Raw genomic sequence first — 16,974 nt, 5'->3', positions numbered from 1 at the left:
TGGGCAAGTGTGATGCCTATAGTGTGCTTAATATCTTTTCATATTTTAAAGTAGTGCAATTTATTCCAGCCCTATAACTGTAATAAAACTGGTCAGAGATCAACAGCAGTTGACCTAGTTCCATTTATGATGGGTTGTTAGTCTAGAGATTGTCCTAATCTCGGTTGAACCTGCATGCATGTTGACATTGATGCCATTGTTTACCCTCACATAAACTTTGTTATTTTAATATTAAACTGTTCCACATCTGAATGAGGCTTTGCTTCCAGTAGTTGTCTGTTGCGTAGGAACAGAATCAAGCTAGCATACATAATTAGTTTGTGCTGGCTTCAGAAAGAAGGGGAGAAGGGGGGTGGAGAAGTGGATTTGGGGAGGTGGGAATTCCCGTAATTTCCAACCGTTACAATGGCCTCATGCCTCAACAGACACTCATACCCACCCACTGCTCTGGAGGTGCGACTGCCTCTTTACTGCTACAGCTCATAGTTTAGATAAGTTAAGTAAGAGTTGTCTCACAAGTTCAGGTTTTTAGGACACAAATGCTTGTAACACCTTCTGCAGGCAGGCTGATACTTTTGCAGGAAATTACCTTAATGGATTGGTTGCAATCTCTTATAGTGTAATACAAATAAAGGCTGGCAATACTTCTTGGCTTCCACAACTTTTCGAAGTTTAATTAGTGGAGTTTGGTCCAGCGAAAACGCTCCAAATAATTTGTTATTAAAGCGTCCATGTTCACAAACCACTGTTCATTTTAACAGAAAAGCATGCATACTGTGCGAAATTGACATGGGATCCAATACAAATAATAAATAACAATTGTACTAAGCTCCCTCGGTCCCCCCTCTGGCACCGGGCCTAAGGCTGAGGGTACGTTTACATGACAGCGATGTACAAAAAATGGAAACGTTTTTGCGATCCCAGTTCACACGGAAAACGCTGTATAATGCATGCCAGGCAAATAGTTAGCGATGTCAGAATGTAAAGAAGCACTAAGGGTCTAGACTGAACATGTAATACGCATGGGCATGACATCACTGGTTTCACAAATTCACGTTTTTGTTGTTTACATTGGGACGACAACATTATGTTTTTGAAACGCTTGCACTTTCAAATAGAGCTGCACGATTATGACAAAAATCATAATTGCCGATTATTCCCTTGAAATTGTAATTGCGATTTATTAATTACGATTATAACAATTTAAATTGAATATATATAGGCATATTATAATACATGTTTACACAAAAATTAACACACATGTACTGTCCCCCTTTACTTAACATAGGCTACACATAAATTGTAAGAATGACTCATAGTAAAGACTAGAAAAACATTAGGACTACTAAAGCAATTAAATAGCAGTCCCAAACTAGTTTTTGTTAATAAAATGTTGATATGAGGCACCACAGTCATTTAAAAATATAAAAAAATAACACAAAGTGAAAATAAAGTGGTATTTTGGGGTTATGGAAACGATACTTACCATGGTAAATACACAATACTAACAAGAACTGTTAATGAAACAGCTCCTGGTGAATAGAATGACAGCTCCTGGTTAGGTGAATTCTCACCTAACACGTGATTTATTGGTATTTTACTTTTATTTCGTGACTTACTAATTTACATTGTAACGACGTTGCATGCTCGTAATTTCTTTTGCACTTTATACAGTGAAGCGATACACAGCGCGCGCTGCCGCATTTGCGCGTGCAATTGAAGAGTGCGCGCTACGAGCACAGTATAACCGCTGACAGGACAGTAAAGTCCGTTTTTCTGACGTGAAAGACTTTTTATTTCAGCGTACACTTATGTCACTGCCTGGTATGTCATATTGTGCTGGGTTTTCTGAAGTAGTCGTGATTCGCCTCTCATAACACAATTATGCTCGAAACACACACACACGCAGAGTGGATTTTCTTTTGTAATCGCGGCTTTGAACGATTGGGTAATCGTGGCATCCGTAATCGTAATCGCAATTAGAAATTCGATTAATTGTGCAGCCCTACTTTCAAACCTGTTTTTCTGTTTTTCCGGCCCCAGGCATAAAAAGTTGTCAGTTTTAGTTGACAACTGTAGTGTAAACGCTCACATTGATGAAGGGCCCTTTGTTTAGAGACCAGCAATTCATAGAGATTTAGGAATGGACTTTTTAAGTTTGGAACCACCCAGGGGTCCGATTCCTGTACAACGACGTAATTCGCTGCTTAACTACCATAATACGAGGCATCGTTGAAGAAATCAAGAAGCTAGTCACGACTGTTTCCAGAAACCATATTGTCGCAATTGGTTGTTAATGATTGATGTCACATATATGATGTCATAAATGATGTCACGGAGGTGGTGGAATAATAACTATTTTTAATGAATCTGTTTGAGATCGAATTAATGCTAGATGTTTTGCTATAAATTACAGACATGGCATCTGAGGACTATTTCAAATTTTTCTCAGTTATTTTGCAGTAGAAGGATGCTCAACTGTCGTAATCAAGGGATTTTGGAGTAAAAGCATGTTATTAAATGTCTTTTGTTGGACAAGATGTTCATAAATGCTTTTCATGTTTGGAAGTTGTTTGACGCGCGTTACCTTTTCAAATTCACTTTATAAGTGACTCAAACTCACCGTGCTTTCAGATGGATTAGCATATACAGAGCCTTGCATCAACGACAAGCTGCGCATAAAAGCGATAAGCCTAACCGGTTTAAGTGCGATTAATCATACAGCCCTAATTTGTATTCTAAATAAAAGATATAGGCTAGATTGTACTGAAAGTCAGCTTGCTTATTTTGCTCAAGATTAGGATTTATTGAGTCCACGTGTCATGCAAACAAGAAACTATGCTTCCAACCACAGGTTAAAACCTGTACAGTCCCTCCAGGATTTCACGATTTTTTAATGTGATTTTTGCGATCAAAATGACTGATTTTGTGGTGGTAATTTCCAGAAATTTGTGAAAATATTTGCGATTTTTATATTTTATAATTAGGACATCACATTTACCATAATAGTATCATGTCAGATGCACAATAGTCATACTTGACACAAATCACAAAAAAATGCATAAAGCTTGTTTATTTGGTCTAATCAAATACTTTTTTTTAAAATTGTGCTGTAGCCTTTTGTTGTTGCTTGATTAACATTAACAACAGCAGGTAAATTAGATTACTGTCATTTTAAGACCACTTTATGACAAACGTCCCAATCAGTTATTACTGATTGTTTTACGTAAATACTTCCCAAGATGAATATTTTGAAGTAATTGTAGCTATGTGTAGTTGTTCAAGCGCTATAAAGAGAATTCAATATTCTAACTAGGCCGACAGGCGGTGACACGCAGTCAGTCATTCAGTCAGTCACACACACACACACACACACACTTGCAGTCAGAGACAGACTGTCACTCGACTGGCTGAAATTAGTTCTCTTTCACGGTATATTGCGCTTTTAAAAATTATTTTTAGTACCATCGAGCATATCATATTTTTTGTTATGTCATTCAATCATGTTAAACGCGTTAATAAGTTTGCCATACTGCCCAATGAAAACCTGGGCGCTTATGTGAGAGGGCAGGAGAGACGCATTTTCTTTCGCCATGTTTCTGACAGACCGCATACAGACATCTCGCGTGCGCAACATCTGTAGCCTACCCACCTAAAAATGCATTGAAACTTTAATTAACTAAAGATATCTCAATTGGGTGATTATAATTTAATGTTTTGTGAGGTCTTTTTTTGAATTTTTGTGATTATTTTGCGGTTAAATTAGGAATTATGCAGGATCGCAAAAAATGCGACATTTTGTTGATTTTGCGTTGTATTCAGCGATCGCAGAATCGCGAAAAACTGGAGGGACTGCCTGTAGTTCCAAACAACACAACTTTGTGATGCTGCTTGCGAATGTTCATTGGAACTATGGTTTCGGGAAACACTGACCCGTTGAACTACGCTGTTACCGTCGGAACTTGCGACCATTGTTGGCTAACGATACTTTTGGGAAACGCACCCCAGAACAGCCAGCAGCTTCTTAACAACAGCCTAAAAACTGACCAGAATGAAAGTGAACCTTATGAAGTTATGAGGACACATGACAGTTCATCATAAGAACGAAGATGTGTCTGGTTTATCTGTCTGGTGATCTCATACTACAGAAGGAATGCATTTCTTTGGTAATGTTGAAGAATGCATTTTGGGAGCAGATTAGGACAAAACTTGTTTAGTTGCTTCTGATGATGACGACAAGCTCTGAAATCACATGTTCCCTTCAGTTTTAAAAGTGAACGTGTCATGACAGATTTTATGTCTGTGATGGCAAACGCTATTATTTATTGTGTGTCTCATGAACACACAATGACAGAATTTTCCATTTGGGTGAAATGTTCCATTCATTTTAGGTGTGCAAATCAATGGACATTAAAGCTGCAGTACTTAACTTTTTGCATGCGTCTTGCTGAAGAACATTGTAGCCAGAGCTCCTTCTCTCTGTTTATGTCTATGACGAGTCACACAGGTACTGAGCTACTCCGCAGCAGTACGACCCAAAACAGTCTAAAATAGTCAGAATATAAACACTTATTATAGGTGGACCATAGTGATTTCAGGATAAGACAAAAACACGGTTTGGAAAATGGATTCATAATGTACTCACTCATTTTATAATTTTTGTCCCCGAGTTCAATATGGGCAACCCCCTTTTTCCTGAGCATGTTATTGGCCAAGGCTTTCCGTCCCGGGCAAGAGCTTCTCATCTATTAAAATCCTCTATATTCTATAATACACGGTAGATGGCATGAGGAAGCCTGTTTTTTTCTCAGATGACTGCTTTTAAAATATATTATTTGGGGTTTAAACCATTTTGCCCAAATAGAAGAAAAACATATCAGGTGGGCCTACAGTACCTTTAATTATACCATAAATCATGCATATTGTTGAGGAGTGTGAGCTGTTACTTTTAAAGTTGCTCAGTTTTGCACCACTCACATTTTCTAAAGAAAATATAAAAATGTAGTGTTTGTAGATGGTTAGCACCAGTGTTGGGAGTAACGCGTTACAAAAGTAATGCATTACAGTAACATATTACTTTTTGCTGTAACGCAGTAGTGTAAGGCATTACTTATCAATTTTCAGTAATATTTTACTCGGTACATGTTCAGTAAGGCTTGCGTTACAACAGACTTTTAGTTTTAATTGTTAAACAAACAACAACAAAAAACAGCAAGACCGCGAGACATTAACGAATGAAAAATGCAAGTAGGCTAAATATTACCTGTTCGTGGTCAGTCAATAGCCGCGTGTAGTGTCCAAGTCTGTAAATAAAGACTAAATGGCAGCGTCTGATATATTTGTATAGCGATTTATTTTTTCAGGAGTGCCGTGAGGTATGATTTCGGCCTCTGTGCTCGCGCTGGCCAGTGGAAAAGCGGCTAATGGTGAAGATGGCATGAAGAAGACTACATTCGCGACATGGACGTATGCGCATTAGGCTATTTGTTCTGTGTTTTCTTTCTAAACAGTTAGGCTATGTTTATGTGGTATTTTTCATGTTTTCATCACACAATCATGTTTTTGATGCGGTGGTGACGCGTTCATGTAAGTGCGGCGGCGCTGCCGATAAAGCACCGAAAACCTGTCACAAAGAATCGGCAAAAGCAATGATTATGAATATGTCAAATATAGCAAGGAGACATTTTAATTGTTTATTAATAAAGTCAAGATGAAGTTGACGATGCTGACTCGCGATCTTCGCAGTAGTGAATGCACCAGAGAGAAATGCACATTTCATTACATAAGCAGAGAGCAGTCTGTTTTCTTTCGTTTTGAATTGTTCTGTTTACAAGTAGACATTTCAATATAGATATATTTTTCAAGTCCGTGAATAGGCTACCTTATATGCTGAGTTTCGGTTCATTTATGAGATGCGCTCCAGTTCACACGCTTAAATCCAGGCAATTGGTTGACGAAACATTGATTAAAATTAAGATACAATTAATACAAAACGAAATTCACTTTAAAGAAAGGCTTTGTGTGTGTAAGGTATCTGTGAAAGTTTTAAAGTAGTCTTCAGAGCGGTCGCGTCCATAACGGAGAACTGTCACGTCTGTAACATTGTTTTTTCCTCTTAAATGCGAACACGAAAAATAAAATAAAATGAATATTTTATGTTCTGTGGAGAGCCAACCCTTCTTCATCCGATTTGCGCAGTGTAATTCACAGAATTACAAAAAAATTAAATAAATAAAAATCGTTGCCTCCTAAAAGTTAAAGATTTTTTTCGTCTCGCATGACTGTCTATTTCCCTAATATTAAATATAAAACGCATGTGTAGACTGATATTTTTCTAATGTCTGGACTCCTTTCATGGAGGAGCCTATGGATAAACAGACGTTTCAATATTTTGGTATTAATGCATTTTCTGAGAATTTATATTTCAAGTTTTGACTGCAAATGTCATGTCCATAACGCTGGAATTCCCAAATTTTAAATAATTTATCCTCAACTAGTTTTGTGGTGTAGGTCTACGTATTTTACAATGTTAAGTTAACTTCAGATAATGCTAATAGTAATTTAAAGATGTGGTAGCATTGGATCTGGACGGTATGGATAATGCTGGGAGTTGGAAGGGGTGTGTCGCGATTCTGCAGGTTTGTGGATCTGAGTGTCGCGATTTGGGTTTCATATTGCATATCCTTACAGCCCTAGTCATTTTAGAATGTTAAGTTCTACTTCTGTGTAGTTATTTTGGTGAAAGTAACTCAAAAGTAATACAGGAGTAATGTAACGCATTACAATTCTGAGACAGTAATATTGTAAGGTAATGCATTACTTTTAAATAACAGTAACAAGTAATATATAATGTATTACAGTTTGGGAGTAACTTGCACAACACTGGTTAGCACTGATTATTTCATTCAGCCTGAGAAGTTGGTTGACCCTTCACAGTATTAGGAGTATTCTAGTGTCTTTTACGCCCATTCTCTTTCACCGAGTCCATTTATGATTACAAGCACTCAAGTACTGAGTTATGAAAGAAATTCTACTCACTGTGTTAGCACAGTGATTTATCGTCAACTGTGTGGGTGTGGGAACTGGGCCGTGTTTGAAGACTGACTGGCTGAATCCAGCTAGAATCAATGCAGCGAATGCCCCCCTTTAATTACATTTGGACTACCCCCTCCAAGTGAGGCTTTACATTCCAGAGACCCCTGCATTTTTTTAGGGATTTTGTATAGGGATGGGGGGCTGCTGACTGTAGTGAGATTTTAGACAGCTGTGTGATTTCCTGAGATTGAGATATTTTTGAGTGGATGTGAATTTTCTTTTCATGCTGTCAGAATCTGCATCCTGTCCACGTAATATATCTTCAGTGTTTTAAACAAGGTTTTGGTTGTGGATTAAGTGCAATTTTAATAACTTACCCAGATAGCACCTAGCCAGACACAAAACAGCTTGGCTCTGATAAGGATTGAGAAACTTTTTCTTACCTTGGCCATGCCAAGTAAAACTAGTGTGTTGAATTACAGTATGCTTATGTTTCCTTGCATTGTGATATTAATCTTTATTCATTCAGTGAACATTTGCAGGCCACTTAAAATGCTATGTGGCAATAGAAGTTGTTTATTGAAATTTGTTTTTCTTGTTCCCCTCTCATCTAGTGTTCTGAGGTCTTGGGAGAAGAGGTTAATGTTGGGAGAGGCAAATAAATTGAGAAGACACAGCTGTACATTTCTGCTGCAGTCATCCTAAAGCTTCCACTTCAGGCAGACCCACTGAGATTCTGTGTCTGATCTCAAGGCCATCGTCTCTAAGGGTAGTTTGCCAGAAGCTTGTCTCGCATAAGTTGAGCAAGGAGAAGGAAGTTGTCATCAGGTGCCTAGTGATATGAGGGTTCGTGTGGAGAGACAGGCGCATATTGGCTTCATGAGCTCCATGGCCTCTGAGAGGGCTTCCGCTGTGCTGGGATTGAAGAGTCTTGGTAAGAAGACTTCGGCAAGTAATGGAGATGCTCTCATATCCGTGAACTACTTGCCTGAGAGTGAATCCCCTCAGACTCCTGTCCATTATCCGTTTGACCCCTTGGAGGGAGAGTCAACAGGCACAGGGTGCAGAATACGGAAGTCTTTGGATACTAGGTCTAAGAGTTTGGATTGCTTGGGCGATACCTACAGGTCCAAGAACTGCATCTGTGGGGCTGCAAGGCACGGGGAAGAAGGGTTTTACGTTTGCCAGATGTGTGGGTTTTTCAATCCAATGGAAAGCAAAGAAGGCTGCCCAGAGAATAGCTTTCCTCCTAGAAGCTGGGGAATGGTGCCCCAACAGAGGAAAGCAGAAGAGATTTCTTCTAATGTTTCTTGCCTCACCGGAGACCGGCCAACATTGAGTGGCTCAGATGGTGAACTGTGCCAGATGGAAATAGTCATCGGCCAAAACGCGAAGAGCCTGCCATTCTGCGGGCTGAATTTGAGGCGAAGCAGTGTGCCAGTATCCTCGCCACAAGGCCCTAAATGCGCCAATGGCTGCGGCACTGCTGTGAAAAACAAGATACGTGACAGAATGGATTTTGTATGTGCCGTGTGTCATAAAAATGGATTCTCTAGTCTGGAAAGGCTCACCTGGAAAACAAAACCCGTGTGCTCTCAGGGCAGGTGTCTTAAGAGGTCCACACCCCTCAGGTTGTCTGCAAGTCAGGACTGTAGTGACAGTGAGGGCACCGTGTCCGACAGCGAGTTTGTGCGAAACAAGAAAGAACGCTCTACTGTCCTGGTCAGGAGGTACCTGAAGAACAACCAGAAAATTAAAAAGACTGTGTGCACAGGCACCAGAGCTATAGTGAGGACGCTACCCACCGGCTGCATCTCTGAAAGAGTCTGGGAGTCTGTTTGTGGGAAAACATGCCACCTGGGTGAGAGGCGCACGCATGAGGTGAGAGGATACAGCAGAGCACTTCAGGCCATCGAGCTGCAGGTTTCCAGGGCCCTTCTCATCTACCCAGGAGTCAAGTATGCAGAGGTAAGGTCAATTTCTCTTTTCACTAAAGCTATGCTTGGTATGAATGCCTCCTTTATGAACTGATAGTTATTCGGGTGTTATGTTAAAGGTCTATGAATGTGCCTCTCTCACAGTTGGTGCCACAGTTCCAGCATTGAATGTCAGTGTTGTAGCGCATATATTGAAATAAGCATAACAGTAAATTTCTTTGCTGTTTTAAGAGGTTTTATCACTGAACAAATAATTATGATTGAAGCCTGCGTTCTTAGCTTCTTGGGCACTTGTTTACAGATTAATAATCAATATTGAAATGAATTTGTGGCCTAATTTCTTATTATTAACTAAGCCTAAACAAAGTCTAAAACGAAATTACTGTTGATTTCTGACATGTGGAACATGTTTGCATGTTATATAACTTGTTTGCTGTCTTTGCTTTGCTGTTTGCATTTCACACTTTTTTTCAACATATTCAACTAGACCTTCATGTTCTGGTTAAATTCATTGAAAAATCTTAATTATAATGTCACTTTTTTCTTTTATTCAATTAGCAGATGGTTTTATACACCGTAATTTTGCTAACTTTCGTAAGCATTTTGTTGTATGGGACTAAATGATATTTGCAGTGCCGTAAGAGTAAGCCACAGTGATGCATTTTTTCATGGTCATTTTCTGTGGTAATTGTAATAGTTCCAGTCTATTTAGCACTAGCCAGCACTTAATTTTGCCTGTAATTTGATGAATTACCAATAGGAGGAAATCTTTCTTGCCAAGGAAATTCCTTTTCCTGGAGCTCACAAAGCTGAAGTCGGTGCATGATACAGACACAAAACCTTTCAGCTTGAGGTTTTTCTGACAGATGATTTAGTGGGCGACTACTGTCTGTTCCTGCAGAACTTCAGATCTATTATGCAGCGTATTATATCTGAGCTAAGGCAGACATTTTACTAGTTGGCTTGTAAAAACCACTGCTTGTTGTGTTAAGGGTTGTTCCAGCGCTGTCTGGTTTCTCCCGCTGGCTGGGACAGTGGAACCCTCTGTTTCAGAGCGTACAGTGGTTCTCTCTACGCTGGCTTAAGACATTAAGACTTTATTGCCCCTTTGAGGCACTAAAACCCTGCCTCCTTCACCTTTTCATTCATTTCTTATAGGTGAAAAATGGGTTCACTGAGTTGGTTAGTAGAAAAAAATGTGTTGTAGTCTTGAGACCAAACCATTTTTTCTTCGCATTTTTTAGTTTAGTGTTCCACTGATTTGGTATTGGGGTTATGTTCCTGACCCACATACTCTCTCAACATCAGTGTGGTTTTGGATTAAAGCATGGTGAAGAGCGGCCCGGCGTTATCTCAAATTGGAAAGGTTAAAAATGGGAATAGTGGATAGAGAAAAAATACAATTGCATCAAAATAAGTCTAATATAGAAAGTGCATATCAAATCCCTTAGGGCAGTGTTATTCAAATGGCCGACTGCAGTCCGGATCCGGATCACGGCTTGGTTCCATCCGGACCGCGGGACATAATTGTGCCATTTTACCCTTTCTACAGATTAAAGTGAGCAGCGCGTCAAAACAACGGAGCTGTTCACACCACAACCACTCAGAGTTGTTTATGGTAATGATCTTCCAGAGCTATATCTATATTTTTATCTAGAGCTAAAAGTGCTTCATTCAAGCCCTTTCCTCTCCATGCACGTTGCTTCAGTCTCTCCCTCACTAAAAACGTAAAGTGCCACATTAAGAGCTGACGACCACGCGCTTATTTTAACAACAGTAGCAGAAACACTGTGAGCAGCAAAATAGATACTTTCGCTAAAACACTGCAGAAAACAAGAATACAGCTAATACAAATTTTTTTGTCTGTCATACAGATGACTGTGACAGTTTAACTAAACCAGCTTTGAGACAAGTTAATGTGTGGCATATTTAGATGTTTTTTTAATACATTTAGCATTATTAATCAGCATATAAAGAGCATTTCATAATAAACAATGTTAGAATTTGGAAAATTATTTAGAAATGGTAAAGGAAGACACATTTTCTTTAAATTACTTACTAGTTAAATTTGTTTTGTCCTCATGATGAGAGTTTTGATTACAAGATTATGTACGGTGTTTGTTATTTTTTTAGTTGTTTATTGTTTTAAGCAAAATATAAAAATGATCCATACTTTTCTTAAGAGGTAAACCTTCCCCCCAGTATGTTTTCTCAGTCCCAATGCCTTCTATATGCCATACACAAAGGTGTCTAAATGTAAAATAAAAATAAAAGCCTGTTAAAACATCTGTTTTAACCTTTTTATATTCATATCCAGGCGGGAGAAATATTCACTCTTTGGGTACATTTTTGGTAAAAAATTCTTAGACTTCACTTTTGGCTCTATGGGCCCAAGATTTTCATCATTGATGACTATTTTGTGTTTAGTATTTTTTTTTTTTGTCTTTTACAAAGTACTACGGCTGTCTCGATGGAAATGTATAACTGTTCCAAAAAAGTATTGTCCGGACCTCCGCTCGGAAGGAAATATAGAGACCAGACCTCTTAAACTTTAATTGAATAGTGGGAATGCGCGTGACGTCACCGTCAGCTGGAGTGATTGAGGCCACGCCACACTGAGTGGCAAAAAGACTGAGCGGCAGCATTGGTTTTCAGCGTGAATGCCGTGAAAAACACAAAAAACACATCTAAAACGGGAATGAGCTTAGCGATTGACTGTACAACTACATTTGACAAGAAATCTGAGGTATATTTTTACAGACTGCCTAAAGCTACAGAACAGAGAAGCAAATAGATTGCTGCAATTCATAGAAACAACTGGACTCCAGGCAGCGAAAGGTGGATTTGCAGTTATCATTTTTGTGTCAATATGCTGAATTTAGTGGTAAAATCATTCTATATATTGTATTGTTATATAATGCAGTGACAACTCATCAATCAAATATTTACCACTGTATTATTCTGTATAATTTGACATTTTTAAATAAACACGGACAAAAAACTATACAAGTTTTAAGTCTAGACGATATGATGATATATATATATATATAACATTGATATAAGTGATCACCTGGATTTAGACCTGCCTATATTGTATTTATATAAAGCGTTCACAGGCAAATTTGCTGTATTTATTTCCCCGGTGTCAAAATCAGGCACATATAAATGTCAGGAAACACGATTCCTGGCTGCATGCCAATATCCATGGATCACTGGATCTTTAGTAAGTTGTAAGGAACACTATATTGAGTCCAATCTTTAGTTTAAACTGATAATCGTTTGTTTTACTTGCGTTTTTGCATTTTCCCCTATTAAATCCAGTCACGCAGCAGCTCTTCTACCACTCAGTCCGGCTGAGGGGGCGTGTTCCGGCGGGAAAGTGACGTTAATGCATTCCCTCTATACCCCCTGCCTTAGGGCTTATGCTAGTGACATAGCCTAGAGAGTTTGTTCTTTGGTTTCTTTAATCCATAATGATGATTTTTTGTTATTTTATTGTCCAGATTTGAATATAAATAGGCATTTGTGCTTTTGAAACTTTGTATAGGCTTTTGATGCAAGTAACTTTTTAGGTTAACTCATTCTACAGAACATTATTATAGCAGTTTTCTCAAGTTTAATTTCTTAGAACTTTAAAAAAAAGCATGTTAGGTGTACACAATGCTTTTTGAAATGTATATATTTATATATTGCTTTCTTACCCAATTCAAAAACACAAACACCCAAGTTTATGACATTCTGGTTGTAAGAATTTTTAGAAAAGTAATTTTGGCATACTGTCATCCTACTTAGAAAGTTAATAATTACAAGTTCAGACAATGTAGTAATGATGATAATAGACATGTAGTATACCTTTTGCTTTGTGTATTGTCCTGTTCTCTGGCTGCCACTAAGACTTACAGGAAATGTACTTTAGTTGCACAAACCTGTCGCCTCACTAACAGGTTAAATGAGTAGTATTTTCTGGCAAGCTTCATAGCTGCTTATCAACAGTACACAAAATGCACCATCACAATAAACACCGAATTATGAACAGTACCTGTTTGCTTCTGCCATGAGTCTTTAATTGAGACATTCCAATTCATAAAGTCACTCAGAACTCGAAGTTCTGAAAACGTTTAACCCTTCAGATTCAGATGTGTGACTGCTGGGGTCATCAGCTGGCGATCATGTAATTCAGAAAGTTTCCCATGGCGTATTTGCCTGTCCATCTAGACTTTAAATGAAATGACAGATTGTTCCTTTTAATTAAGCTGAGCTTGTTCTTCTAATGTGTTCTTAAGCTTTTACTGGTGTTTACACACGGCCTCAGATGTTGACACTCCGTGCAAAGAGCTTCCCACTCAACATGTGTTTTAAAGGCAAGCCCTTACATTGCATCCAAGAGGCATCTGTTAATCGTCTCCTTTGTGATTATAGCAGCAGTAGGGAGGAGGAAGTGCAGAGTTGAAACGGTGACCTCCCCCGGCCTTGACCCCTGGTTTTGTTGTCTCAGTGGACACCACAGAGGAGTCAAAAGGAGCTTATGAGATTGCAAGTAGGGGACATTAACCACAGTGCTGTTTGTGGTTCAAACAACAGCCACGAGATTGTACATGACTTGTTCTCCTGTAAAAAGTTAGCCTATTATAATTTTAACACTAAAAGACTGTAAAAAATCCTACGGTTAAAACCTGTTACTTGGTTAACAACAATAAATGTTTTATTAACAAAGTTTGGGAGGAGCACGTTCAAATAATTGATCCAATTATCACATCATTCCAACCAGATGTCGATAATCAGTAAACAACATGTCTATCCAATCAGCTTTAGTTGGAGACCTATACGTATATACTATATACTCATTTGACTCACCAATGTTCCTCGACAGTTTTTCAGCATCCCATGCACCCCGTCTACTCACACTCGCCTGGTTACTTCTTAACCAGCAATACGTGGTGAATCCTCTGGGTTCGGGCCCAGTATCCGAGCTCGGAGCCCTCTACGCGGACAGCACGCCAAATATGCTTACCATTTATTCTATCTAACTTATTTGTAAGGCCATCCTTAAAAATATTTTGGTTTGCAGTAACAGCCAAAAAAAAAAGGGTCGGTAGGTAGGTCTATTTTTTTTTCAAGATTCAATGTAAAACAAAAATGTAATTTTTTTTAATTCCCACAGACAACTAACAGGCATTAGGACTAACGCAAAGAGGGCGCTTGAGACGCGCACAAGTCAGCAATATTTCTGATGATTTATTGGCGTGAAGTTTCGTGCACAATGACAAACAGGAGTGCAACATTCAGGGATTGAAATTAACATGAACTTTGGAACCAAATCTGCACGGATTTAGCGCAAATGCGCAACTTGTGAGTCCTCATGATATATTAAATACAGCGTATTGCGCAGAATCTGCGCATTTCTGGCTTACTTGAACACACACGTCACTAAGCAACAAATAACGGCGAGCATGTTCTCTTGCATTGAAGTAATAGCGAATATTAAAAAGCATTTGGTTAACAGAAAAGACATTGTTATTTTCCAAAATCCTACATGTTCTGTGTACTGTATTGATCTGTCCACCTAAAACACATTTTTGGTTAAAAAAAAAAGGCCGGTGGTGGTGTCTCACTTTGAAATTTCAATTTACAAGAAACCACTTTGATTTTAGGGTCAAATTGTAGGACGTCCTCAATAGTTTGAGTTTCCTCCATCAACATTTTAGTGGTTTCCTTCAGGTCAGTCAACGATCACCGTTAGACAGGGGAGAAGGGAGGGGAAAAGATCTGGGCACAGTTTTTCCAAAACTTTGTGCCAAGTTAAAGCGGTGTTGACTGTTGAGATGTTTTAATGCATTTTTTAGAATTAGAACTGTGCAATAAATCGAATTTTGATTTCAATTTCGATTTTGGCTCCCAACGATCTCCAAAATAGTACAATTGAGTAAAAACGATTATTTTGTCATGTTATTTTGTCTTGTGTTCTGAATGACTCGCGCATGCGCACATCCGCCCCTCCCGAAGCCATAAACACTCTCAGCCTATACAAACTGCAAGCAAAATAAACTTCACAATAACAATTGGCTAATTTAATATAGACTGGTGTGAGACCATAGACGTCTCTCGAGCTGTTGCGATCTCAATCTCGATCACTGTAGCGCCTCAGTTAAAGCGAACAGCAGCGAGCGCACGTGACCTGATCATCTGTTCCGCTTTACAGCACGAAACAAATCGAGAATGAACACAGGGAGCGCCATTAAAACGTGTCTGCTTGTCCGGGAAAGGGGGATTTTTAAGTTTCAAGTGAAAGAGAGTTTTACTTGCCCGACCGATCGAAACGCGAGATGATTTTGATCTTGTACAGTCAGTGTAAACAAAGATTGGTAATTTTCTGGAAGCTGCGCTGCCTTTGTGAAAGAGACATTACTGGACAAATCAAAACAAATGAGCCTAACAGCTCACTCAAAAACTCACAGAAGAAACATACTGAGGTAGAAATGTTGAGTTTTTTTTATTTATAATAGGCTATATGATAGTTAAGTAACATAACACGACTAAGGGCTGTTCTATAATATCACGATTGCAAATGTTACTCTGAATTTATAGTTTTAAAAACAAGTAGCTTAGTTTATATGTAGTAACATACATTTTAGACGCAATATTGACTGGTTTTGTTATATTTCACCGACGAAAATAGTTATTTGATCATATCATTTGAACGAATCGTTTTAATGAATGACTCAATGATTCATTTATTAAGACGGTCACTTGTCGCCACCTATTGATTTATTGTTTAAAGGCAAAGGCATCACTGATTTTATTTTTTATTTTATTATTTGTTTAAACATAATCTCATAATATTTTTACAGTTGTAATTTTGCAGTGTAAATTAATTTAATGGATAACAGCCCTTTTATTAAAACTGAATTTGATCAAATCTAAGAATTTGACATGAAACATATATTTAGTAAGGCTTAATAAATTGTCCTTTTTTAAGGCAAATAACGCCCTGGTGACCCCCTACAACAAATTACTTTGTAAACATGTCACCTTTTTCACCACTCGTGAGTTTGCAGGTCTGTTTAATATTTCAAAAATTACAATAAATATTCAAATTTAGATTTTTTTTAAGAATTGTTGAAAGGTGTCTTTTAATAAATGCAACATGTTCCCAAAGTCATGTGAAATAATCGTGTTACATAATCGTGATTTCAATACTGACCAAAATAAACGTGATTATGATTTTTTCCATAATCGAGCAGCCGTATTTGAACGGTGACCGCGAACATTTTATACTGCATCATTACTAGGGATGGGTATCATTAAGGTTTTAACGGTATTACTACTCTTACTGATACTGCTTATCAATCCGGTACTTTAACGGTATTCTTATTGGTTCTTTTGTTTTTTGTTTTTTTGTAATGATTAACATTTGCTTTATATTTTGAAATGTAAAATATCTATAGCAAAAGAAAAATCAATGCTTTAACAAAACAAATAAAATATCTAGGCTATTTGATATGCAGCAGTGTGCAGGCTTTTTTGTTTTATATACATGAGATGGGATACATTAAGCACAAACAAGTACAAACACGTGTTCAAAAAAAGAATACAATTAAATATAGATACAATTTATATACTCAGTGCTTTAATTTCAGGAAGGTCTAAAATTACTTTTCAGGTAGGCTAAGTGTTTCTGTCTGAAAAGAAATTTAATTTAGTAATCAAATGTAAAATAACACTGCATAGTTTATCATAGATAGATTAATGCTTATTAAAGTTTAAGTTATTCATTCAAGAGCTGTGAGTGATTTTTTCTGCCTTTTGTAGTTTGATTCGCATTAATGGCTCAATCGTCACAGGTTTATTAGACGCTGCCTCTTTAAGACCGAGTATAGCGTCTGCAGTGTCAATCTAATAGGTGACTGATGTGACAACTATTTACGTCCATTTAAGACATAAACTGTGTTTCAGTGAATCTCAGAGCTGGTCATTTTTATATTTTATGTATATTTGAGAGTTT

The 16,974-nt window shown here is 37.9% G+C and overlaps 3 protein-coding genes across 9 annotated transcripts in view; 2 read left to right on the top strand and 1 right to left on the bottom strand.

The window, feature by feature from the left end:
- slc35g1 (solute carrier family 35 member G1) overlaps nucleotides 1–16,974 on the top strand; it is a 160,195-nt gene that overhangs the window by 15,078 nt on the left and 128,143 nt on the right. The window lies entirely within an intron of this gene.
- The window catches only part of plce1 (phospholipase C, epsilon 1), a 103,867-nt gene that overhangs the window by 3,131 nt on the left and 83,762 nt on the right, over nucleotides 1–16,974 (top strand). For all 7 annotated transcript variants that reach the window (XR_013195600.1, XR_013195599.1, XR_013195598.1 and 4 more), the window contains exon 2: nucleotides 7,650–9,003. Coding sequence is in view for 4 of the 7 variants with exons in the window: in XM_077206182.1 (XP_077062297.1) it covers nucleotides 7,876–9,003 (1,128 nt within the window). In the remaining 3 variants the exon portion in view is untranslated. The remainder of the gene's footprint in view (nucleotides 1–7,649; nucleotides 9,004–16,974) is intronic.
- The window catches only part of fra10ac1 (FRA10A associated CGG repeat 1), a 71,645-nt gene that overhangs the window by 40,450 nt on the left and 14,221 nt on the right, over nucleotides 1–16,974 (bottom strand). The gene's annotated exons all lie outside the window — the stretch shown is intronic.

The sequence above is a fragment of the Siphateles boraxobius genome, unplaced genomic scaffold (genome assembly GCF_051911475.1).
Source record: "Siphateles boraxobius isolate OS27281-9 unplaced genomic scaffold, OSU_SipBor_1 55, whole genome shotgun sequence".
Classification (NCBI taxonomy): Eukaryota; Metazoa; Chordata; class Actinopteri; order Cypriniformes; family Leuciscidae; genus Siphateles; species Siphateles boraxobius.
Note: the sequence above shows the minus strand (reverse complement) of the source record. Positions and strands in the feature narration are given on the sequence as shown.